This window comes from Choristoneura fumiferana, chromosome 4, assembly GCF_025370935.1.
Source record: "Choristoneura fumiferana chromosome 4, NRCan_CFum_1, whole genome shotgun sequence".
In the NCBI taxonomy this organism is placed as follows: Eukaryota; Metazoa; Arthropoda; class Insecta; order Lepidoptera; family Tortricidae; genus Choristoneura; species Choristoneura fumiferana.
Window position 1 is genome coordinate 19594624 of NC_133475.1, and position 26795 is coordinate 19621418.

At 42.4% G+C, this 26795-nt stretch overlaps 2 protein-coding genes and 1 long non-coding RNA gene across 5 annotated transcripts in view; 2 read left to right on the forward strand and 1 right to left on the reverse strand.

The window, feature by feature from the left end:
• Window positions 1–26795, forward strand: part of superdeath (Suppressor of ER stress-induced death) — an 84098-nt gene that overhangs the window by 17237 nt on the left and 40066 nt on the right. The gene's annotated exons all lie outside the window — the stretch shown is intronic.
• LOC141427213 (pre-mRNA-processing factor 39-like) lies at window positions 3960–15308 on the forward strand. Its single transcript, XM_074086437.1, has 7 exons — window positions 3960–3980; window positions 5012–5176; window positions 5512–5732; window positions 6719–6803; window positions 7501–7684; window positions 11369–11567; window positions 14412–15308. Exons 1-7 carry the CDS (start codon window positions 3960–3962, stop codon window positions 14626–14628), a joined length of 1092 nt encoding a protein of 363 aa, XP_073942538.1. The 3' UTR covers window positions 14629–15308.
• LOC141427103 (uncharacterized) lies at window positions 18882–22055 on the reverse strand. The gene is made up of 3 exons (XR_012451306.1): window positions 22041–22055; window positions 21045–21185; window positions 18882–20279 (listed from the first exon to the last, which is right to left on the reverse strand). It is a non-coding gene; the product is annotated as an uncharacterized lncRNA (long non-coding RNA).

A 26795-nucleotide genomic window follows, 5' to 3' on the forward strand; every position in this document is an offset into this window, starting at 1 on the left:
GATTCAACAAACACGGACACAAAATTAAATATTTACTATCAAAATGTCCGTGGGCTCCGTACAAAAACTTTAAAATCTTATAACAATATACTTCTTAACGAATATGACTTAGTTTTTTTGACCGAAACTTGGCTGCAAAGCGATATTTTGGACTCGGAACTATGTGATTTTGAGGTACGATGAATTTCGATGTGACAGGAACCTCGAACTGACTAACAAATGTACGGGTGGCGGGGCGTAATGCTGTGCGCTCGGCGAACTTATGTACCACTGTGGTCCGCGAGTGGGGCATGTCCGGACATTGAATCGCTGTGTTAAGAATACCCGCCCATGCACTCGGCACTTCTAATGACTTGTGTTGTAGTAATAGTGTATCTTGCGCCCGACCAGGATAAATTGCCTTTCAACTTGGAGGCGGTAAAAAGTAATATCTCGCGTATGATCGAAACGTACCCATCCGATAATTATCTATTAATTGGTGACTTTAATATTCCATGTATCTCCTGGAATAATTCAGGCTTTAGTTTGATAAGTAGAGGTAAGAAGATTACGCAGAACGCTGCACTAGCATTCGTGGAGGATTTGCAATATCTAGGTCTAACTCAATATAATTTGATCCCTAACTCTTGTAATTAATATATTAGACCTGTGTTTTAGTAGCTTATCACTGTCAGTGATACAATGCCATCCAATCTCAAGTTGGATATTTTTCATCCTCCTTTCACTGTCGACATAATTGACTTACTTATTAAACCGTTAAAACCTAATGCCACGCCACGCTATACTTCTATAAATGTGACTATGATCAAATTAATTATTTTCTAAAGCGACAGGACTGGACAAGCTTATTAGACACGGAAAATGTGGAGGAAGCTATTGATATATTTTATAATAAGCTCAATGAGTGTTTTGAACTGTTTGTTCTTTAACTATTCCAAAAAATCACTCCTATCCTGTATGGTACAGTTCAGCTCTAATTAAAATACTGCGCGAAAAATCCAAATATCATCGTAAATGGGAAAAATTCGGCAACCCACGCGACTATGACGCATTTTTCGATGCTCAGATCTCGTCAAAAACGGGTACAAGAACAATGCTTTCAGCGTTTTACAAATAATATAGAAGACCACATCAGACATTCGCCAAAAGTTTTCTGGAAATACGTCAAATCTAAGCGCGGTGGTTCAAACTACCCCAAATTGTTTTAGTCTAGGCAATGACATTTAATAGCGGTAAAGATATCTGTAACGCATTTAACGGGTTTTTCAAAAGTGTTTTTGTCAACACTAGCACTTCCTCTACATCTTACACCTCCGATAATGTAACGTGTCGTTAGTCGGGATAATTTGTCCTTTATCAATATATCATGTGACATCGTTTTAAAAGCCTTAAAGGCCCTGGATAAGTCCAAGGGGGCGGTTGCGATGGTGTCCCTCCATTTTCATACATTCTTGTGCGGAGTCCCTTGCATTTCCACTTACCATCCTTTTCGCCTGTCATTAAAGAAGTGTACTTTTCCTTCGATTTGGAAAAAGCCTATATTATACCAGTTCATAAAAAAGGTTCAAAGACTATGATCGATAACCATCGTCCAATTTCAATCCTAAATACGATGGGAAAAGTGTTTGAGCAGATAGTTTTTAATATTATTTACCCTGTGTACGTCTTGGCATTACGGATAATCAGCATGGTTTCTTTAGAGGACGATCTACAGTTTCTAACTTGGCAGGTTTCACTAATTATGTATTGAATGAAATGGAGGGTGGAGGGCAGGTTGACGTGATTTATACGGACTTTGAAAAGGCATTTGACAGGGTGGATCACGGCATCCTGCTCATGAAACTTGAGATGCTAGGAATCCATGGTGATCTACTAAGATGGGTCAAATCCTACCTTACCAATCGTTGTCAGGCGGTTGTTCTCGGCGGATTTAGATCTGACTATATCAATATTCCATCTGGCGTCCCTCAGGGCTCGCATCTCGGTCCTCTTTTCTTCAATGCGTATATACATGATATATACACATATAATCCATGCGCGTCACTTGTTATACGCAGATGACAAGAAGTATATATGAGAATTAAAGTCCTTAAGTGACTGCGAGCTTATGCAGAAGGATCTTGATAGTCTATTTGAATATTACACATGTAACGGATCACTCTCAGTATTAATAAATGTCAGTGTATCAGTTTTACTCGTAGTCCTACTCCTATTAAATTTTTCTACAACTTTAATGGTGTTATTGTGGAGAGAACCGATGTTGTCCGTGACTTGGGGGTTATGCTTGATTGTAAAATGTCTTTAGAGACCACGTAGATCACATTGTAAACAGATCTTTCCGAAATCTAGGATTCGTACTAAGAACTTGCAAACCTTTCCAAAGCTTGTTGAGTTTAAAAAATAGTCTATTATGCATATGTAAGATGTATCTCTGAATATGCCTCCCCAATATGGTCACCTTACTATGCTATACATAAGACCGCATTGAACGAATCCAAAAGAAATTCTTAGCCTATTTAAATCATAAATTTAAAATACCTCATACAACTTATTCTAATACCTGCCGCCATTACGGTCTCCTTACACTTGAAGAGCGTCGTAAAGTGGCTGGAATGACCTTGCTTTTCGATATTATTTCGTGGTTCCATAGACAGCCCTGAATTACTGTCAGCTATTTACTTGCGCACCCTAAGCGCCGCACGAGACACACTACCCTGTTCATCAACCCTTCATTCCACTAACTAATGGTTCAATTCCGTACTATCCCGCATCCCGTCTGTACAACCGTGATTCAGTACTACTGATCCTTTTTTGGGATCCAAAAATAAATTTAAATCAGATGTTCTTTCGGTCTTTTTAACTTAAACTAACAGTTACAACACCTAGTGTGGGCACTGTGAGCTGGTTGTTGTTGTTGCGTTTAGAGCTTACCTATTGTAATTTCTATTTCTTTCACTTTCTATTTAATTTTTTCATACATATGTATGTAAATTTACTCCAACTTTGTTTTGACTGTCCTGCTGATTATTGGTAGCATTACTGCATAGTCGACCAGGAATTCCTTTACCACCTGCGGTTCGATGTCCTTTGTAGCGTTTAAACGTCAAAGCCTATCTTCACTCACAAGTCAATATGAGAGTCACCCGTATTGTGGAGCACTTTCTTGGTCGACTGTACTTACTAGTGGCTATATATATAAAAAAATGTTCTTATGTGAGTTGGCAGTATTTATGTATTGATTTTATGACCTTGAAGAACAAAAGGTACTAAATGAGGCAACTTAACAATAGTAATATAAATTATGAGTAGAATAAATAAGATTATAAGCATTATACATTATGGATGGAAATCTTCTAAATAACCACCCCACTCATGTACGCTTGTTAAACTCATGTTATCTTTCTTTTTTAGTCTTTCTGACATTAGGCACTCTTGCAGTAAAACAGATAGTTATAATTATAATACACAATTTCTTATAATACTTTAGAGATTGTTTCATGAGCTGGCATGTCTGGTGTGAACATTTCCACTATGATGACATAGATTTTAAACTTAATGGATAACTGTTATTGGCCTTTTGTGATGTAACCTTGTTGTATGTTCCTTGTATTACATTTATGGCTTGTTATCCTGCATATAAATAAATAAATGCTTAATAAATAGTTCTACTAGCGTCTCAACCGCTATCAGTATCTTGTCACAGATATTGAAGAAATGAGAAATACCGAGCGGATTTTTTATAAAACGAAATGGTCTGCTTAGATATATGCAACAGGAAACTGATAGCGGTTGAGATGTAGTAGAAGTACTATAATAAGTCAATTATTTCATGCATATGACTACTAATACTTTCTTTTTTTTTTCGAAAATTAGAGTTTAACGGTAAAATTGTGTGCTGCTTTTGAGCAATATTAAAATACCATTTTCAATTTTATGTTAACGTCTACATTTAAAACACTATGGTTTATCAGTATCAAGTGGTAACTATTATGTTTTAGTACATTGTGTCTTAAGAGCGGTAAATAAGGAATTACGAACGAGAGTCTATTAAAAGCCCGAAGTCGAAGACTGAGGGTTTTAATGAGTCGATGTTCGTAATTCTAGTACCGCCCGTGCGACATACAATGTTTTTCATCACATTTGCGAGTAAAATTGTATAATTTATTGAATCAGGCGTTACTTTGCGGAGGTCCATATCAATGAACTAAAAGCACCTTAAAGCGACCTTAAGGTCGCGGGTGAGCAAGGAAATTCTTTTAGTTCATTAAAATTGTATATTTGTAAAAGAAAAACTATTTTTTTCAAAAATTGCCGATACCGTGACTGCGCTCTTGCCTACTAACTCGGCCTAAAATAAGTAGGAAATAAAAAAAAAACAAATTAGCGGTAACCTTGCTAATTTTCCGTGGACATTTTTTGAGAGTGCGAATGTAAATTTTTTTAGAGTGCGAATGTAAACTTACAAAAATGGAATCATCGAGTGCAAGTGACATTTCTTTCCTATTAATTGTTTAGCATGAGTTTTTTTTTCGTCTGCTATTTCAGTAATAGTTGAAAGAAAAGCAGATTATGCACCTTGCATTAAGTAATTTGTATTGTATTGTAAAACTCTTTATTGTACATAAAAACACATGAAAATAACAGAACACAGGATAATAAGATGTACAAAGGCGAACTAATCCCTTAAAGGGATCTCTTCCAGTTAACCTTTGAACGATTGACAGGATATCAGACACAAGAGTAGACACTACAAGTACAATGAAAAGGTAAAAGAACCGAAATTTAAATTGACTCAAAAAATAATTTATATTGCCCTCGTGCTTTTTAAAGCCCTCGCTAACGCTTGGGCTCCAAATCGGCACTCGGTGCAATAATATATAACTTTCTGCTTGGTGCAACAATCTACTATTACACTTTTACCTAAAGATTGAGATAAATTGGCCATTGAATTTCAAATTTGAAAAAAAAAACCTATAATACACATTTGACCTTATTCCATTGTGGTATGTAGATAAAGCGGCCGTACTTTCACGTGAAACCTCTGGAGCGGTGCCAGTTGAAGAACTGGAAGGCGTATCTCGAGTGGGAGAAGCAGCACGGCTCCCTCAAGCGCGCGCTCGTGTTGCACGAACGCTGCCTCATCGCCTGCGCGCTCTACGAGGAGTTCTGGATGAGGGTAACTACATCTGAACACACACCATGGATGAGCAGTTCCTTCACCAGGAATTATTACTGGGAATGGAAAGGAACTACTGCCAATAATCCCCCTTCCACAAATGTTTAAAGTTAACTAGGATAGAATATTGTGGACAATATATGAGCATTGAGGAAGGGGTATTTAGACTGCCTTTAGGGGGTAGTTAAATTTAGCTACTGGCCTTTACACGCGGCTTTGCACGCGTTAATTATATGGTTTACATTATGCAGATCTGTTGGGTGTTTAATATGTATTGCTTTGCTTACTTTGGTACTAGGTCAAGCTTTACATTACAACATATGGACATTCCACAGCTGATAAAGTTCCTAGAGGAGCGCACAGAGAATCATCCAGAGCTGGTGGCCGTGGAGCGAGAAGTTCTGGAGCGGGCCTGCACCGTACACCACCTCGATAAGCCGGAGCTGCACCTGCACTGGGCGCACTTTGAAGAGGCGCACGGGAACGCGGCCAAGGCGGCCGAGATACTGGACCGGATTGAGAAGACTTGCGCGTGCATGGTGCAGATACAGTACAGGTAATGGCTGCATTAGCTTCGGTAGTTGACACTCGAAATCTAGGTACCACATACCATTCCGAGATATCCCATCAACAATTATATTCGTTACAGAAAATCACAGAACCAATCGTGGTAAGTTTTATCCCTTGAACCGTATGATGAAAACATATCATAGGTATAGGTATAGGTATTAGCGGGCTGTTTTCCGCAACTCGACGTCTAAGTGCGCCTATTTTGCGTGATTAGGCTGTAGGCGCTATTCATGCCAGCCTAGCTCCTGGCGGAAGCCTAGCAGACCGTTCACGTTGCCGGCGACTTCCTGCAGTGACCCCGGTGATCCTAGGTGTAGTGCCCTGGAGTTCGCCACACCAGGGCATTCCAGAAGGATGTGAGTGGCTGTCTCTTCTGCCTCATGCATGCTCTGCACAGGGCTGCAGGGGGATGTCTGTAACACCTAGATTATGTAAGTGCTTGTTTAGCAAGGCGTATCCAGTAAGAGCTCCGACCAGCAGGAGTTGATCCCTCCTAAGACCGCGAAGCTTGCGGGACAATCCAGGGTTGATCGTCGCGAGGGCTTCTCTGGTTTGCCTGCTTGTATCTAGGTTTGTCCAATATTGTTGGTGCATTACTTTGGTGTTGTGTCGCAGTTTGCCGCACAGCCATCCAAAGGTCAGAGGTAAGATGGGTTCGGGACCGAAGACCTTCATCTCCGAACCCCCTCTAGCCAATCGGTCGGCCCCGTCTTTACCTCGCGATCCACTGTGTCCTTTTATCCATTGTAGTGTTATGGTGTTTGTCTCACTTACCAACGTCAGAGCAGAACATATCATATGGATCACATTTCTTCTGTGTTTACGACGATAGCAGCTTATTCACATATCTTGTACTCTGTTGAACGAAATAAATTTATTTATTTAGGGTGTAATAAAGAAATTTATTTATGTATGTGTTTTGGAACGATTAAACTTGTCCCTTTATTATAATAATTGTTGGCTTGGTTTCAGACGTGTGAACTTGGAGCGCCGCCGCGGTGACTACGATAAATGCGCACAACTCTACGAGTCGTATATATCCTCAGCCAAAAACAAGGTACAGTTTACTTATGTATAAATAGATGCAAGTAGGTACTTAATAAATTAATAATAAGGGTCAATCACGGGTCAGTTTTTTGTAAAAAAAAAAAAAACTGTTCCCTCTACTAAAGGTGGTTTAGCTTGGAAACCTATAGCCATAGGATGGTGACATCAGTTAAAGAGTTTTCATGGAAGGTTTACATGTATAATGTGTAACTAGCGACGCGCCCCGGCTTCACGCAGGTGTAATTTTGTAGAAAGGGGGAAGGGGGGATGGGGAATGTGAAATGTTTATAGACCTTTATAGTTGCACCCGTACAAAGCCTGGGCGGGTCACTAGTACGCGGCAGCGCGGTATCCATAGTGTGCTACGCGAGCCAATGTTCGATGGTTTGCCGTGCTAAGTCGAACGCAACTTTTAAAGCTAGGGAACGACATTCTACTGGCCCAGACAGTACCGACCCTGTTTTTCGTGTACATGTACATTGAACCTCTTGTAACTAAATATCACCCCGTTTACCAGCGAAAATTAATAAATTTAGTAGAAAATGTCATTTGGTACTGGCGCTTTGTCGTCGCAATTTTACCTAACAACCCAACACTGGGAGGGGAAAAACACGGGACTTCCAAATATCAGGTCGGTGTTGTTCGGCCGGGAAAGTCGTGTTGATTTTGAGTGCACACCAAGTAAGGATCTGAATATATTGTTTCAGGCGATAGCGTCGGCGATGTCGATCAAGTACGCGCGCTTCCTGCAGCACGTGCGCGGCGAGCCGGCGGCGGCGCGCGCGGCGCTCGACGCGGCCGTGGCGCGCGACCCGCTCAACGCGCGTCTGCACATGCAGCGGCTGGACCTGGCGCTGCACACGCCCGGGACGCCCTACCCGGAGCTGGAAGGTACGCCACTGTACTAACAGCACGCGCGCGGCGCTCGACGCGGCCGTGGCGCGCGACCCGCTCAACGCGCGTCTGCACATGCAGCGGCTGGACCTGGCGCTGCACACGCCCGGGACGCCCTACCCGGAGCTGGAAGGTACGCCACTGTACTAACAGCACGCGCGCGGCGCTCGACGCGGCCGTGGCGCGCGACCCGCTCAACGCGCGTCTGCACATGCAGCGGCTGGACCTGGCGCTGCACACGCCCGGGACGCCCTACCCGGAGCTGGAAGGTACGCCACTGTACTAACAGCACGCGCGCGGCGCTCGACGCGGCCGTGGCGCGCGACCCGCTCAACGCGCGTCTGCACATGCAGCGGCTGGACCTGGCGCTGCACACGCCCGGGACGCCCTACCCGGAGCTGGAAGGTACGCCACTGTACTAACAGCACGCGCGCGGCGCTCGACGCGGCCGTGGCGCGCGACCCGCTCAACGCGCGTCTGCACATGCAGCGGCTGGACCTGGCGCTGCACACGCCCGGGACGCCCTACCCGGAGCTGGAAGGTACGCCACTGTACTAACAGCACGCGCGCGGCGCTCGACGCGGCCGTGGCGCGCGACCCGCTCAACGCGCGTCTGCACATGCAGCGGCTGGACCTGGCGCTGCACACGCCCGGGACGCCCTACCCGGAGCTGGAAGGTACGCCACTGTACTAACAGCACGCGCGCGGCGCTCGACGCGGCCGTGGCGCGCGACCCGCTCAACGCGCGTCTGCACATGCAGCGGCTGGACCTGGCGCTGCACACGCCCGGGACGCCCTACCCGGAGCTGGAAGGTACGCCACTGTACTAACAGCACGCGCGCGGCGCTCGACGCGGCCGTGGCGCGCGACCCGCTCAACGCGCGTCTGCACATGCAGCGGCTGGACCTGGCGCTGCACACGCCCGGGACGCCCTACCCGGAGCTGGAAGGTACGCCACTGTACTAACAGCACGCGCGCGGCGCTCGACGCGGCCGTGGCGCGCGACCCGCTCAACGCGCGTCTGCACATGCAGCGGCTGGACCTGGCGCTGCACACGCCCGGGACGCCCTACCCGGAGCTGGAAGGTACGCCACTGTACTAACACTTAGTGCCGTTAAACGACGCGTCATTAGGCTTAGCTCGGCACTGCTCGTCAAAAATCACACGAGTCATCGCTTGTCGGTTTTTCGACACAGATCAAAGGCGCGCGCGCCATTATCGGCTCGGCATGTGTTTATTCGCGCCATGTGTTTATATATAAATGGCACAAAGCGCGCCCCATATTTAGTTCAACAGCTTGCGTTCGGGTTTTGTCGAGCCGTATCTTGATCGTGCTACCCCGCGTCGTTTAACGGCACCCGCTGCCTGTTGCCATAAATCATTAGTGTACAATCGAGGGCATGAATATCTATGCAACCAGATAAACATTGTACATAGCACAACGTCTTGGTGACGTAGATATATTTATGCCCCCGACTGTACTAGACGCAGCGTAGGCTAGAAGAGCTGCTGGACCTCGCGCTACACTCGCCAAGCACGCCCTTCTCCGAACTTATAATACCTAATGCTACGTACGCACTATGTGGCTAATACGCAGTTTTAGTGCGCCGTCTTATTCTCAAGCGATACTTTGAAGAGGGAAAGTGTGCTAAAACCGCACGGCTAACCGTATAGTGCTTACATTAGCTTAAAATCACTGGCTGTGCTGCCATGAATCATTGGTGTACTAGCAGCCGTTTACCTTTACTTGCCCGAATTTCATTTGGCCGAATTTCACTTGCCATACCAACGTTTGCCATAAAATATATAGAGCCGTGCTGTTTTCAGGATTTTTTTTATGTGATCATATAGAATGCAGTAGGTTAGGTTAGGTTAGTTTAATATCAACTCTGAAGAAATTACTATTTCAGAAATAAATTGCTTTATGGCAAATGAAAATTCTAGAAAACGATACATTCGGGCATATGAAATTCGGGCAAACGATAGAGAACCACTAGCAGCAGCGTACGAGTATATGCGGCGGCGCGACCTCCCGCTGCACACGCCCGGCACCTCCTACGTTGAACTGGAAGGTTGCCGCTTACACATTAACTTTTCTTGTACAGTCAGCAACAAAAATATGCATACGTTTAAGGTGCCAAAAAATGTATACAGGACCTTATAGCCTGAATATTAAGGTCGTGTATACATTTTTTTTGCACTTTGCCTGTTCTCATATTTTTGTTTCTGACTGTACCTCGTTGCCATGGTTACTTCCCTGGACAACTTTATGAGTCTATATGTTTCTATATGTAATTGTTCGAGCGTACATTTTTGTTGTAGTTACAAGCCCATTTATTAATGGACTATCTCCTAAGCATATTAGTAGCATATATTATATTATAATACTTTTTTAAGAAACTCTGTCATTGTAGTCTCTTGGACAACGGGACAGATTAGTGAACAAGAATAAAATTATGGGGATTAGGCTATAGCAGGCGTTTTCAACCTTTTGGTTTTAACGGCACACTTTTCGTTCATCAAAGTTTCACGGCACACCAGTAAAAAATAGCCAAGTGCGAGTCGGACTGGAGCGTAGAGGGTTCCGTACAGTATACTAATAATATGTTCTGAGAGGAGGCCTGTGCCCAGCAGTGGGACGTATATAGGCTGGGATGATGATGATGATGATGTTTAACATAACGGACAGCGAGTTGAATAGGGTCTCGTTGACACCTTTAGGTACGAATCGCACACGCCACGCGTCAGTTGTTTGCGTTTTATTTTCTCATTAAAATAGCTTTTCATGATTTCAATGCAGTATACACTTCGCGGCACTCGCGGTGCACCAGAAAATATACGCGGCACAGCAGTGTGCCGCGACACCTGTTGAAAACGTCTGGACTACATTTTTCCCGAATCTTGTCATCTATGTACGTTCTAAAGCAAAGTCAACGAGACGAGATAAATTATGTCGTGAGACAGAAAGGGAGCGAAATTATAATGACTACTTATAATGACTTGTCAGACAAAGATGAACTATATCTCGTCTCGTTGGCTTTGCTTTATTTTTGAGTGTTCGTGACTTCGTGAGTGAATCAGGAATAGAAAAAGATACATGATTTATTGGGTGAATCAACTATTTCTTGTTAATATTCTGTCCCGTCAGCGAGGGGACAAAAGTATTACAGTTTAATAGAAAAATGTTGTGTCACATTACACTAACATACTTATCAGATGACCAATTATAGAAAGGGCTTAAATTTACCACAAATCGCATGTTTGGCAAATTTTAATCCTATAAACTTCTGGTTTAAAGAGTGACTCAGGTTACTGTAACTATAGCAATGATTGACAAGAAAAAGTCGATTGACCCTTGACCCTATTACAAGCTTTTAAAAAAAAGTTCAGTTTCACCTGTCCCATTGTCGGTCTGTAATCAAATCTTGCAAGTTAAATTCGACCAACTTCCAGTTGCGGATTGTCTTGAAATTTGGCATACTTATGTAAATTGCGTGACAATACATTATGGTAGTGACATCCTGGTAGTCCGGCCAGGATCGTCTCCGCAGGACGGAACTCTTCAACGGTTAATGGCATCGACTTGAAATTTGGTATGCCAATGTAGTAACAAAAAGTACCGTCAGCAAAAAAAGCTTGTATAAAAAATGCAATTTTTAGCAAACACTTATTTGATCGCAGAGCTGGTCCAGTCGTACGAGAAGCAGGAAGGCGCGGAGCTGGAGACGAGCGCGGCGCTGGCGTGGCGACGGCGCGAGCTGGCCGAGGAGCTCGGGGACGCGGCCGCCGCGCGCCTCGCCGTCGCGCACGCGCGCACGCTCGCCAAGCACCTGCGCAAGCGCGCGCGCAAGGAGAAGCACGACGCGCCGCCGCCGCCCACGTCAGTACAACCATGTGCGCACGCGCCGCCTGCACTACTACCAAATACTAAAATCGAAGTTTTTATCGTACATAGTGCAAAGATATCTACAAGGCCAAAGTTACAAAAATATGTATACACGACTTTATGCACTTAACATTAAGGTCGTGTATACATATTTTTGTAACTTTGGCCGTGTCGATATCTTTGCACTTGAATGTACCGTCCCTCTCACTCTTGTGTTAAATATAAGCGTTAGCGGGACGGCAAGATACGAAGTTCGAGTTTTGTACTTCGTAGTATAGGGCCCTGGGTCTGGGTGGACTGACTGACGCACCAGCCTATCGACTGTAGAGGGAAGAAGAATAATCTCTTATCCATCTGAGGCCGCACCTCAGCCTATATAACGTCCCACTGCTGGGCACAGGCCTCCTTTTAGAATGCCCAGCACGCGGCGTCTTAAGGAAGCCTGTACAAACCAGCGAAGTAATTCAATGGTGTGTGTGAATTTCCCAATCACAGGATATTACACACAACAACAACTAATTTCACATTCATATTGTATAAGTTGTTGGTTTTCGTTTAATAAATAATTTTATTTTTTTCTTAAATTGTCAATAGAAATTTAATCTAATAGTTTCGAGAATAAAATCAAACTGGCGTAAACAAAGAGAAATGTTACTTTGTTATAATGTCATAGGTCCGTAATTCCCTTGAACTTATCGTGTACATTCTATTGCACATTTGGGCGGCACGAGGTGGTGGGGGAAAAGTAGCAAGCTTTAAGCGGTAAATAACAGTTCCAAATCTCTCCAGAGTTGCACTAGCAAGAGTAAATATATCTTATAATAACTCCTGTGAGAAAACGTGGACGGTGATTGAATTTATTTGACCTTGAAAAGCATTAATGAGTTTCGTTTAAACTTCACTGTTTTTTGTTTAAAATTTACCCACTTGCTACTTTAGCACGACCTATTTAAACACATGTGGAACACTCTTGCATCCACAGAGATTGTTCTCCTTCTCTACATTCCATATGCTAGCCATTTAGGCAGTCCACAGAGACCGCTGAGTGTTCTAGACCATGCAACCTATTTTATCTATATATTAATAAGTAAGTCACTAAGTCACGCATGTAGGGGGAAGGTCTGCCTGTTTATGACGTAGGAAGAACACGATCAAATCAGCTTTTAAGCGTAGCTCGTTGCCATGGCAGTGTCTCCTGGGTCACTCATTAATTGAAAATGATTTTATAAATCCATTAAAAGTTAGGAGTTGTGACAATTAGTATCACGGTTGTCTTCTAGTCACGGGGCAGAATAACAGCACTTAACTTCAACAGCCGACTGTACTACAAATTCAAATTTTATCATTTTTTAGGGTTCCGGAGCCAAAATGGCAAAAACTGAACCCTTATAGTTTCGCCATGTCTGTCTGTCTGTCCGTCCGTCCGTTAATCCGTCAATGCTAGAAAGCAGTAATTTTACCATTAGGGGCTTGCTAAGACGATTTTTCGATTCAGTGATATGTTTGCGAAATATTCAACAAGTGCATTCAAAAAGTCAAATTTTCATGAAAATCGAGCGTCCCCCAAACTTTGAAAACTATAACGGCTAAGTTTGCTTGAGAATTGTTAGTAGTTTAAGAGTAAATAGCAGCCTAAGGTATAAAATGTACCTAAACTTGGAAGATTCCGTATGAAATACGAAATCCTTAGAAAAATATTACCTAATTTTTCGTAATGCCTACGGAACCCTATTTTGGGCGTGTCCGACACGCTCTTGGCCAGTTTTTAAGTTCGTTAATTAGACAGGCCTTTGCATCCATAGACTAGGTTTCGGTACAAGGGGGGGAGTGTAACATCACATTTATAGCTTTGTTAAATATAAATATGCCACTATAACTACTTTTTTACAAAAAAGTTGATAGAAATGCAGTCTAAAATCAGACCATTTTATTCATATCTTTGTATTAATCCTTATCTAAATAAATCATTTAATATTCAAGACTGTTTCAATACGTGTAGATTAATTTTTGAATTATTGAAATCGGACGTTCCATTCAAAAGATGTTACAAATTTAAAAATATCAATCTAACCAAAAAATGCATTTACGTCGACGCGCCCCGGCTTCGCGCGGGTCGGGTGTTGTTTTTGGGAAATAGAGCTGAAAGATGTGTATGAAGTGCCCTTGATTAGAGACGTTTTTAGGGTTCCGTACCCAAAGGCTAAAATATATAATAAATGTTACTAAGACTCTACTGTCCGTCTGTCTGTCACCAGGCTGGATCTCATGAACTATGATTATCGTATCGCTACAACAATAAATATTAAAAACAGAATAAAATAAATATTTAAGTGGGGCTCCCTACAATAAACGTGTTTTTGGCAGTTTTTGCTCGATATTAATAACTGCAACAGGTAGACGCTTGAAATATTCACAGAATGTTGAATGACGAGTTGTATATTCACTTTAAAAATAAATCATCCCAGCCTATATACGTCCCACTGCTGGGCACAGGCCTCCTCTGAGAACAAGAGGGCTTGGGCCATAGTTCCCACGCGGGTAAAAATAAATAATTAAATTAAAATAAACATTTAAGGGGACCTCCCATACAACAAACGTGATTTTTGCCGTTTTTTGCTAATGTCTAATGTTGTATAGATAACGTTACGGAACCCTTCGCCTGTTGCCAGTCGCCACTTAGCCAGTTTTTTGAAAATTTTGCCCGTGTAAACTACGGGCTGCCCTTTTTACCCGACTGTCCAAAGGAGGGTTATTTTGAATATTCTACACGTGCGGAGCCGGGGCGGGGCGCTAGTACATGAATAAAAATGAAGTTCATAATGCTATTTTTTTGCACAGTGCAAGCACCGAAATCAAAAAGAAAGAGAGTTCGGCGGCGAACACGACGACAACGACCGGGGGCAGCAGCACGTACTACCAAGCCCCAGCCGCCACAACCCAGTCCTACGAGCAGACTTACGCCCAGCCCTACCAGCCGCCGTGGGGCTACCAGCAGCCCCCTGGCCCCTACCACCACCCGCAGCACCCCTGGCCACAGTACCCCAACTACTACTAACAGACAGCGTAGACGAGCAAGACCCGCGACCGCAACGAACGTGCGTTACTAACAAGGCAAACCTATACCTACAAGCAGTAGCGGTTTTGCAGTGGCGCCAACTTTTGGCGCTACTCGCGAAGATTCGTCTGCAGCACCTATTTTTTCCTCTAACGCCCTTGAAGTTCGCCCAACCGTGCGCTTTCCTAACACTGGTAGTGCGTTCAAAGTCAAGCGATCAAAAATCAAATTGACTCGCGTCCACGTGCAGCTGGATAAATTATGTGGCAGTCGCATCCATCCATAGCTATTGAATCCGGACGCCATGTGATCCGTATACCATTTGACAAACACCACAGGATGCCCATGAAACTTCAGCCTTTGACAGGCTATCCGTCTTATCAAGTATTTTGATAATAACTTGAACTGGGTTTGTAGTGTAAATCCAAGACAAAAAGGCGGGCTTAGCGGGTCTGCCGAACACTACGCCAATCGTATGCTCTAGTGTAATATTTACGTCACCAATAAGAGAATGGCTGGGTTTAGTTAAGTTTTGACGATTACACATTGTTTTTTGGCCGCACCACCGTTTAGTGTATGATCGGATGTTCTTTACAGCTACAACAGACTCGGTGTGATTGTTGCAATAATACGCATCAGCTTTGTTGTATATTTAATAAAGATACATATTTAAAAAAATGTATACGTGTTTCATTCGTTTCCGCCAGTTATTTACATGAAAGCCATGAAATCTAAATACAAGAACTACTCGACTGTAAGCGCTTTTGCCGCTCCTCGAAGTAATGCCCTTTTTGTACTGTAGAATAAATAAGTGTTAAGAGTTGTACTAAATGTAAAGTACGATAATTTTGATTTTATAAGAAAGTACTGCACAAAATCGTTTATCGCTATCCCGCGGAATCTATGTATTTCGGATATAACTAATATATGTTCTCTCCAGGGTGTCATACTATCTCTGTACCAAATTTCATCTAAATCGGTTAAGCGCTTCACGCGAGAAGAGCCAAGAGGTAACATACATACTTGCATTTATAATATTGGTATGATTAGAATAACGTACAACCTCAATCTCATTAGTCGGAAGACCTTTATCCAATGGTGGAAGTTGAAGTGGAAGTCTTAGAAAACCACAATGAACAACTCGCCACCTGCATGCACCTGTTGCCCGCAGCTCTCGCGATGTCGTTATTCCACCTAGAGGGAGGCATGCCAACGTCGAAATGGTGTGTATAGTATGCAATCGGCCCTGGGACCAAAACACGTTCCGTCATTCACCAGGAGGACTATTTCAGTCAATTGAATGGTTGTGTGTAGTTTTATTGTTCACATCAACTCAAATTCGTTTACCTTGAGACTACCACTGCTCTGAAATACAATAATAATAAATATTGTACACACACACACACACACACACACACACACAAACATCACGCCTGTATTCCCAAATAGGGTAGGCAGAGCACACAAAACGTTACCGCTTCGGAGCCACTTTTAGCAATTTTAGGTTTTAAGTTTGACAAAAGCGGTACAATAGTGACAGGTTTAGCCTGTCGCCTCGCCTACGGTATATCTAAACATATCCTCAGTCGCCTCGACATCCACGGAAGAAATGGAGAGGTGTATAAATCCATACTATCTATATCTACGAGTATACTAATATTATACAGAGGAAAGCTTTGGATTTTTGGATATTTGTTACGAATTAACTCAAAAACTACTGGACCGATTTTAAAAATTCTTTCACTATTAGAATGCTAAATTATTGCAAAGTGCCAATAGACTGTTTTTTTTCTGGCTCGCGCGGTTTGCGCATCCGCCACACGCGTAAAGGTAAGAAAACGAAATCAATAGAAAATACGGGATTTAGGAATACGGAATTCAAAAGAAGAAGATTACATGGGATTTAGGCGAAATAAATAAATATATTTTACATAGGTACACATGATAAATTATTTAGTGAGATGAGGAATACATATTTAAATTTTAATATCATTATTATTTATAAATATGTACAATAAGTTACATATAGTTATGTCATTAGAGGCTAAAAGGACAGAGATGAACGTAGGTAATGGGATTTTGTAGGAGATATAAGCTGTTTATAAAGGAAGTTGTCATGGAGAGGAAATGAGAGAAATATATGATTAGTGTCTGCAATGCCCAAGCCACACTCACAAACATCAGACTCGACCAGTTTAAATTTAGCAAGGTTGGCGGCCATAGGCTATATTTATTAACAGAAAAAATTAGGGTTCCGTACTAAAACTACAATAATGTAACTCAAAGTGTAAAAAAAGTTGCCATAAAACATCTTTCATCGCATGCGCTGTTGAAGCTATTGATTATAGAACAAAAATGTTTTACGATATTAAAGAATACATCAAGATTACAAAAAACTTTGCGATACCATATGTCCAACTATTATCGTGATAACTACTTTTTTACATTTCAAAAGTTGACGACGAAATGACGACTAAAATCAGACCATGTTATCCATACCTTCGTATTAATCCTTATCCAAATAAATACTGTATATTCCAGGCGGTTTCAATACCTGTAGATTACTTTTTGAACGTGGTTTTTCTACGTGGACCTGCCCCGGCTTCGTGCGTGTCGGATGTAGTTTTTGGGAAATTGAGCTGAAAAATGTGTGTGATGTGCCCTTGATGAGAGACCTTTTTAGAGTTCTGTGCCCAAAGGGTAATAAAAACTGGACCCTATTACTAAGACTCCATTGTCCGTCTATCTGTCTGTCACTAGGCAATATCTCATGAATCGTGATAGCTAGACAGTTGAAACTTTCACAGATGATGTATTTCTATTGCTGCTATAACAACAAATACTAAAGGGGGCTCCGATACAACAAACGTGATTTTTTTTTGCTCGATATTAATAACGGCAACAGGTAGGTACCTATTTATTTGTATAAATGTACTATAAAAACAAATATTATATAATAAGCAAAACGTGTTTTTTTTGCCGTTTTATGCTGATGTCTTATGTTGTATAGATACGGAACCCTTCGTACGAGAGTCCGACTCGCACTTGGCCGTTTTTTTTTACTTTGCCCGTGCGAAGCCGGGCGGGTCGCTAGTATATAATAAATACTGTAATGAGAAACAAAATAAAAGACACATTTCAATAAAACTGTCTATTCAAATAAACGCAATAATAAATCGAAGAAATATAAATCTTAGATAAAAATGTGTCAATCCATTTATCCCATATTATTATTTCGATCGATCAGTCTTTAAATATATACAATAAATAATGTGTATCCGTTTTTGTATTTCACGACATGAGCAAAACATTTATATATTTATGAAAGTAATTATCCATATACATATAAATTTGATATAATATTTAATTCAATTTTGCATCATTCATTTCACAATAACAGATTGCATAATAAATATGTACTTTTATATCCCGCGGAGCACCTCATAACCACAACGTGATGATTTCTATTCGACTTTATGACTATATGTATGATCATAATTACTTAAAAAAAAATGTTGCACTGTAAGCGCTCCACGGCTATACACTTAGTCCAATTTATATACAAAAATGAGTCGAGCGCTAAAGTACCTATCAAATTATAGAATCCAGGATGAGATGATGCTTTTCTGGTTTAAATTTTAACAGTAGGATCGTTACCTTGTTTACAACTAAATATTATGTGGATGTTCATAAAGACAGGAAATTATCATCGCGCACTGATTCAGTATACACCACAAATCAATACAGTATAACAAAAGTTTTACTAGTAGACAATTTCTTATCGCTTAGAAGCGGTCTCTTCCAGATAACGATAAGATGCTAGAGATGAAAGATAATAGTTGACCATGCCATCTCTAGTAGCGGCATTATGACTATGTGCTTGTAATGTTATAGTTAACTAAAAATAATTCAAATGTAACACATTTGAAGAAAAGCGTAGGGAGAGAAGTTCATATGGATATGACTCAAAATGCATTCAAAAGACATTATATTTTTCCAGACATCGAGAAAAATTTCGCAACAAAAGGATTCTCTGTTTTATGCTATTTCATCATCAAAACCTGGAATTAGGCGGAGTACGAGTACTTGGACTTTAACTTTGCCCGTCGAAACCGCAAAATATATATAATAAATATTGTAATAACGAACAGTCAATCATAAAACCTGTTCACCACTCGCATAATTTCGTATACCTATTTTAGATATATCTGTAATCCGTCCCATTTATTCGGATTAAATAGAGATTATCCGTTTTTGTATTTCACGACATGAGCAAAACATTTATATATTTATGAAAGTAATTATCCATATACATATAAATTTGATATAATATTTAATTCAATTTTGCATCATTCATTTCACAATAACAGATTGCATAATAAATATGTACTTTTATATCCCGCGGAGCACCTCATAACCACAAACGTGATGATTTCTATTCGACTTTATGACTATATGTATGATCATAATTACTTAAAAAAAAATGGTTGCACCTGTAGGGCGCTCCACGGCTATACACTTAGTCCAAATTTATATACAAAAATGAGTCGAGCGCTAAAGTACCTATCAAATTATAGGAATCCAGGATGAGATGACGCTTTTCTGGTTTAAATTTTAACAGTAGGATCGTTACCTTGTTTACAACTAAATATTATGTGGATGTTCATAAAGACCAGGAAATTATCATCGCGCACTGATTCAGTATACACCACAAATCAATACAGTAAAATAACAAAAGTTTTACTAGGTAGACAATTGGCGGTCTTATCGCTTAGAAGCGGTCTCTTCCAGATAACCATTTAGATAAGATGCTAGAGATGAAAGATAATAGTTGACCATGCCATCTCTAGTAGCGGCGCGCGATTATGACTATATGCTTGTAATTTTATAGTTAACTAAAAATAATTCAAATGTAACACATTTGAAGAAAAGCGTAGGGAGAGAAGTTCATATGGTATACTCAAAATGCATTCAAAAGACATTATATCCTTTCCAGACATCGAGAAAAATTTCGCAACAAAAGGATTCTCTGTTTATGACGTATTTCATCATCAAAACCTGGATATTAGGCGGGTATGAGTACTTGGACTTTAACTTTAAAAATCGAGGTAACTTGCAAAATATTATAATGATATTACATAACGAAACAGTTGTTATAACAATCATAAGGACCTGTTCACCACTCGCATAAGTTCGTATACCTATTTTAGATATATCTGTAATACCGTCCGTTTATTCGGATTAAACAAATAGAAATGACATCTATTTGTTTATATTAAATATCAGAATGATATTAGAGATTGGTGAAACAGGCCCTAAGTCTACTTAATTTCATTCGACGTACAACACCTAAATAAGCCATTTCAACTGAGACGTGAATGGCAAAAAATACTTTCGGTAAGAGGAATTTTACAACACCACCAACTTGTAAGCTATAACAAATAGAGTTTCTATTCCTAAGTACTAAAATTATAGCTTCACTTTTATTGGATGAAATAAAATTTTTAGGAGGCAAGCATGTTTCAGGGTCAGTTTCCGTTCGTCCGTCCATTCTAAAACGAATAAACTCAGCCGAGTGGAGGCAGCGGCCGGGATGAGAGTTCGCCGCTACTGCCTTCATCATGAACACGCTGCCTTCGCTGCTTTCACCGCTGTAAAATAATACAAATATGCAATGACCTACAAAAAATTATAGTATTTATCTGACACTCCCGGGATTTATTTATTTAGTGACGATTTTTACTTTGCTACTAGCCTTTGCTAACTCGTCCTGGGTTCGAACAAAGGGAGGTAAACTGAAATTTGAAATTCGTATCATACCGTCCCTCTTATACCCTATTAAATGCTAGTAGCGTAAGCGGGACGGGTAGATACGACCTGGTGAATGAAGGCATATGAGTGCACATCTTCATCTTAACCGTACGACTATGTAATTGACAAATAATATAATTTCAATTTTCTAATGGTGTTTTGCGGGTACTCTATAATATTTTTTCTTTCCTTCCGGGGAAAATAAAAACGTTTAATTATTACTCTAGTAGTTTAAAAAAGAGCCATTTTGTTATGGAAAAGATGTAACTTTTCCATTCCTTTTTTCACAAAACTACCAAAACAACATTCTCGTTTCCAGACTTTTCGAAATATATTAAAAAAAGAACTAGCCGCCCCCGGTGCAGCCGTTCTGAAACAGCGCTTACACAAATAAAAATTAAAATCGATTTCGAAGAGTTGGCACAAATGGATTGATGAGTGAATGCAAGTATCTGTGTGTTACCTATTTGAAGATACTTCACACAAATATGGAAATGTCATGCATCGGTAATTTTCCAACAAAAACGTCGAAGTGAGATAACTTTCGATCAATCCATTCGTGCCAGCTCTTGTGAATCGATCTGTACGAATCGACTGTTTGTTACCTTCCCTCTCCTTGCGCCTAAGCTTTTTGCGGCGTCGATCGATGGCCGCGAGCTCCGCCTTCACCGAGTGGTACGCTTTGCGTAGGTCTGCGAGCCGCGTCGTCAGCACGTTGATGCGCGTCTGACTGTCCCACGACGGATCTGCAACGATCATTTAGCTCAGCCATAATAGGATACATTCCTGGCAAAAAAAGACAAAGCGCGAATCGGACTCGCACACCGAGGGTTCCGCACAAATTTGTAGGTATTTATGAATATCCAGTGTTAGCAGAGCACTTTTCTTATTAAAATGTACGCAGTGTGGGGTCATATAAGATAGTTTAATGACATAGACAGTCAGACATGAAAAAATATGTTTTTTCTTATTGACTGCTACCTTCTACCTTCACACAAAATTTAAGTAACTAGAACAGCCAGAAGTAGGTACCCTATAAATTTTTTGGTTAAGGCAATTTTTATAGAAACACCATTTTTAACCGCCGACGCAAAAAGAGGGGTGATATAAGTTTGACCGCTATGTGTGTCTGTCTGTGGCACCGTAGCTCTTAAACGGGTGGACCGATTTGAATCCGTTTTTTTATTTGAAATCAGGGTTTCTAGCGATGTTCTTAACATGTTTCATCAAAATCGGTTCAGCCGTTTTTGAGATATTGAACTTTGAAGTGACAAAGTCGGGTTTTTCCAACTTTATGTTGGTTAGGTTATTAATCATGTATCTTGAGAATTTATTTTAGAAGCGCGTTGATTTAGAAGTTTTTCCACATCTTAAAGGACTGTAGACCTGCGTATAACTATGGTTTTAATTTCAACTCGATACTTCCACCTCCACGGATTCCCGAGATAAAGATGGACGGACGGACCAAGTGATCCTTTAGGGGTTCCGGTTATTCCTTTTGAGGTGCAGAACCCTAAAAAAACAAAAAAAGTTCCGTAGATGTGTCTTCTCGACGTGTGATATGTCCAAAGAGGTGAGCATACATTGGATGACGCACTTACCGAGGTCTACGTAAAGTTGTACTTTAGTGCGGGCTGGTGCGCGTGCGCATCGTCGGTGTCGCGGCGCCGGCGCGGTCGCCGCCCCGCCAGCGACGACTCCGACGCCTTGCGCGACCGCGGACCAGCTGCGTATACATAAACGTCCCTTTATATCCGTCACTAGCTGAAGAGGCTAATGTGCACTCACGTCACGGCTCATAATATGAACGAACAGATAACGGTTTCCAGTTCTCTATCGTAGCCCGAATTTCATATGCTTATTTGCCATAATTTATTTATTTATTTATTTATTTAATGAAATAATTACACAGCATTACAGACAAGCCAAAGCACTGTGAAATTCATAAAATATTAACAAGCACAACACATGACACATGGCACAAAAGATAACAGAATTAACATTTACAAACAATTTAGTGAAGATGGACGGTTATCCTTCGCCTCACAGAACCTCATACACTCGCTACATAAATTCTTCCAGCTACTAGCAAAGATATCACACTGTGGCGCCGATGCGAGAAGCGTATTAAGATTCGATAGAGCTCGAATAAGAGGTGAGTTCTTGTGTGACACTGTGCGAGCTTTGGGAACTGCCAGCAGGTCACGGTTGCGAGGGCGAAAATTGAACCGGGATTGGGACACCGGGGCGCGAGTAGGCGCACTAGTTGCGTTACCAACTCGGGCAGTCAGAATCTCCACGCAATATTCGACACACGCTGGTCATGAGCCCGTAATTACGTCTCACCTCCAGAGAACTAAGACCTAAGGTGCCAAGAAGGAACTTTGTAGGGTAACAGAAAGGGTAGTACCTGTAACTTTTTTTGTACAAAAACCTCAAAAACGCCTTTTGGACCCTCTCAAGAAGCAAGGAGTACGTGACTTCATGAGGATTCCACACTATGGACGCTGCCTCTAGTTTGCTCCTGACTAAAGCAGTATAAACAAGCTTAATAGCCCGGGGATTGGTGAAGTCACGGGCGTTGCGGATAACAAATCCCAACCTCCGGAAGCAGTCAGAAGCTAAGGTCCTCATGTGGACATGAAAATTGAGACGTGTGTCGAAAATAACTCCCAAGTCTTTAACAGTGTCGACGCGAGTAATAGGTTCCGTTCCCAGCTGGTAATTTGCAGAAAAGGAACTATGAGCGCGACTAAAAGTCATAACCGAACACTTCCCGATGTTGAACAAAAGTTTATTCTCAATGCTCCATTGAAGTATACGGTTAATGTCCTCCTGAAGCGATTCGCAATCAGAGGGTTGTTGCACGCCATAAACAAGCTTTAAGTCATCGGCATAGAGTAGGCATCTAGCATATTCAGGGAGGGAAGCTAAGTCATTTATCATGATCCCGAATAGAAAAGGTCCCAGAATCGAACCCTGGCTGACTCCTGAACGGGTGTGATAGGAATCAGAAACGAAGCAGCCGTGCTGCACGTACTGCTGCCTGTCGCGTAGATAACTAGCAAAGAACCGGAGAAGTTTAGGCGAGAAGCCGATTTTGCATAATTTGCTTAACAGTATGTCATTATCCACGCGATCAAAGGCCTTTTTAAAGTCAAAGTACAGCACGTCAACTTGTATACCCTGGTCTAAATGTTCAGAAATGGAGTCAACCAGGGTCAAAAGATTTGTTTCCACAGAACGCCTCGGCCTAAAACCGTGCTGTGAGTCACACAGGTATGGCTTAATTTGCGAGGCTAGACTTTTGTTTAAGATGGACTCAAACAACTTGGCAACAGAGGAGAGGATGGCTATGGGACGATGATCCTCAACACCATCTCCCTGACCCGACTTAGGAATAGGGCGCACACGTGTGAGCTTCCACTGACTAGGATACTCTCCTGTACTAAGAGCAAGGTTGAAAATATGCGACAGCGGCAGTACCAACCAATCCCTACAACCCTTCAAGATATATGCAGGAAGACCATCAGGACCAGGAGAGCTTTGGGGCTTCAGGCGAGCCACGCCAATTTCTATATCCCGTGGGGAAATCGTGTCAATATGAACATAACTCGCATCACAAGACGTGTCCTCCTGAATAATCCGTGTATAGTCGAGTAAAGGCGCGCAGGGAAGAAAAACGCTTGAGAAAAAGTCTGCAAAGGCTCGGGCAGTATCTTTGCCCTCATGCATAACTCCATTATAAGACACTCGATTTACGAACCCACCCTTGGATCTAAGGCTACTTATATGCTGCCAAAATGCACGAGGATTACTTGTAATTTTACTCTGAATATGGCTAATATAATCATCGTAATTCATAGAAATTTTCGACTTAATATCTGCCCTGAGCTTAGAAAACTTTGCGTATATATCCCTGTTCGCGGAGCGCTTCCATTCACGATGAAAAAGGGCTTTCTGTTTAATATCTTTAATAAGATCCGCTGTAAACCAGACCGGATAAGATCTACAGGGCTTACAAGGCCTTATCTTCCTAGGTATGCACGTGTCGAAAATACCATAAATTATCCTATAAAAGTGGTCTACAGCGACATTGACATTACGAGCTTCAAAGACGTCTTTCCAGGAAACGTTAGCAATGAGTTGGTACAGAAGCTCATAATTACCCTTGCGGAAATTCCAATCACGCTTTGTATCTACATTACTTGGTTCAATTCGCGCGGAGTGACTTACGGCATTTCGAAGCGGAACTAAGATTTCCAGGGGAGGGTGATAAGCGTCGGGATGCGGAACTAGGCTACCCTCCGTAACATCACTAACTAGGACACCACGGGCGCGCCCCCGCACCAGCACCACATCTAATACTCCTCCATGCACATTTAGTATCTCATTCATTTCTATCATATCACATACGGTGGTAAAGTAACAGTAGTAACTTAGTACAGAAGGAGGAGTATACCTAGGATTGAGGTTTAAGTCTCCAACAATTATGGCCACACCGACAGAGTTTATAAAGGATTCTACTTTTTGAAAAAACTGCATATATACATTCTCGGATGAGCTGGGTGGAATGTACACAGCGCACAAATAAAACAAAATACCATCAACAACAAAAGACGTCCACAGGTCCTCGCCATCGGCAGTTTCGAACTCACATCTTCGTCGTAGGGTAATACCTGGCCTCGCAGCCACCAGGACACCTCCTCCTTGTCGGCCAGTGGCGCGATCACGGCGCAGAACACTCCAGGTCTCGCCCACTAGTTCGGAGTCCTCAACTGATACCGACAACCATGATTCAACAGCTACAAGAATGTCACTTTCATGAGCGAGAACACTTTGCCTGAAGTACTTCAATTTGGTGTTAAGACCTCTGACATTTTGATAAGTGATGCTGATAGAGTGTTCATTACTTGATTCATGTCGAATTTTTGGAATGCATTGTTTGCTTTCGAAAAAACCACTTTTTAACCCTAGCATTATCAGGCCACACATCCGCAGACAGGCATTTTTCATAGTAAGCTGCAGGAACACCAAGCTTAAAAGACTTGTATTCGCCTCTAGATTTGAGCTCTTCCACGGTACACGCTCCCCGCTCACAAAGCTCCTGCAAGTATTCCTGGACTTCTTCAGCACCAGACACCATGTTCCACAGATGGATGTGTTTACGCGCCTCGACCGCCCTGAGCGACGTGACGTTTGCGCCCCCAGTACAGCGCACAGATGTTAGGCGTCTCTGCTTCTTTTTTGCATGTACCTCTTTCCAGCCCTCACCGACAGGGTCCTCGACATCACCAGCAAACGACTGGCAGTTCGAACCGCCCGGCGCACCCTCGCCCCCGCCGCTCTCTCCACCACTATTGCTTCCCGGGTCTCGCGCCCCTTCCGACTGACCAGCGTCTCCAGCACTTCCATCCCGGGCACCCCTACCCACCTCTCCCCGCAGTATCGCCGAGAATTGCCGGCGCCAGGACCTTTGCAGCGGCCAACGGAGAGTCCTGCGTGCAACGGGACTCCAGGGACCTCTCCAATGCCTCAAGTTTGACAGTAATTGCCTCCACCTGCCCCATGGATGTAATAAGAGCAGACTGGTACCGCCCCATTAGAAACTGCATCCGCCAATTGCTCGGTCAAGTTGGTTATTTGTTCACGAAGTAACATTATTATTCCAAGGTTGTAGGCATTGCCATCGACACATTAGACTCAGATGATTGTGGCGGAGATCTGGAGGGGCAGCGCCTGTGGGTGGTCGGAGGCCAGACGAAGAAGGCTTCCTGTGTACCACATTTTTGATATTAACAGGGGTACCTACCGGGGTATCACACAATTTCGGCCTCCCTTTTTTCGCAGCACAGGTACATTCGGGACACACCCACATGGAAATTTCAGCCTCCGAGAGGGCTTTACTGTTGCATTCACGATGGTATAACTTCCCGCATTCCTCCACCATGCATTGCAGATATTTTTCCCCCACCGACCATGTTCAATTGGCAAGCGCCGCACATCAAACTGTCGTCAATTCCGATCCATCCTGGCCCTCTCCGAGCCAAAATCGCGGGCAAAAAACTAGCAGCACCAAGCGCCGTAGCCAATCGTGTGTATATAGATTCGTACAGCAATAGATTAGTCTAGTCCTAAGCTCCTCGCTCCAACCAGTCGTCACTCGCAAGTCGCACGCAGAGATGCGCTACTACGCCGATCCGTAGCACTTTCGTAGGCTCGTAGCGCACACGAATCGAAGCCGTAGCACTCGCAGGATACTGCACTTGATTTCGCGCCGAGCCGCTACGCTCCCCGTGGCCCAACGGTTCGGCAGGTCGAAACGTGCGTCCGCGCCGAGATCGCCGCAGGTTCGA

Bases quoted from the DNA above. Each gene is read 5' to 3' on its own strand.
- LOC141427213 (XM_074086437.1), top strand. From the start codon at position 3,960: ATGGTTTATCAGTATCAAGTG. The intron at 5,733-6,718 runs GTAATGGCTGCA...GCTTGGTTTCAG, and splicing joins ATGGTGCAGATACAGTACAG to ACGTGTGAACTTGGAGCGCC. The intron at 7,685-11,368 runs GTACGCCACTGT...ATTTGATCGCAG, and splicing joins GCCCTACCCGGAGCTGGAAG to AGCTGGTCCAGTCGTACGAG.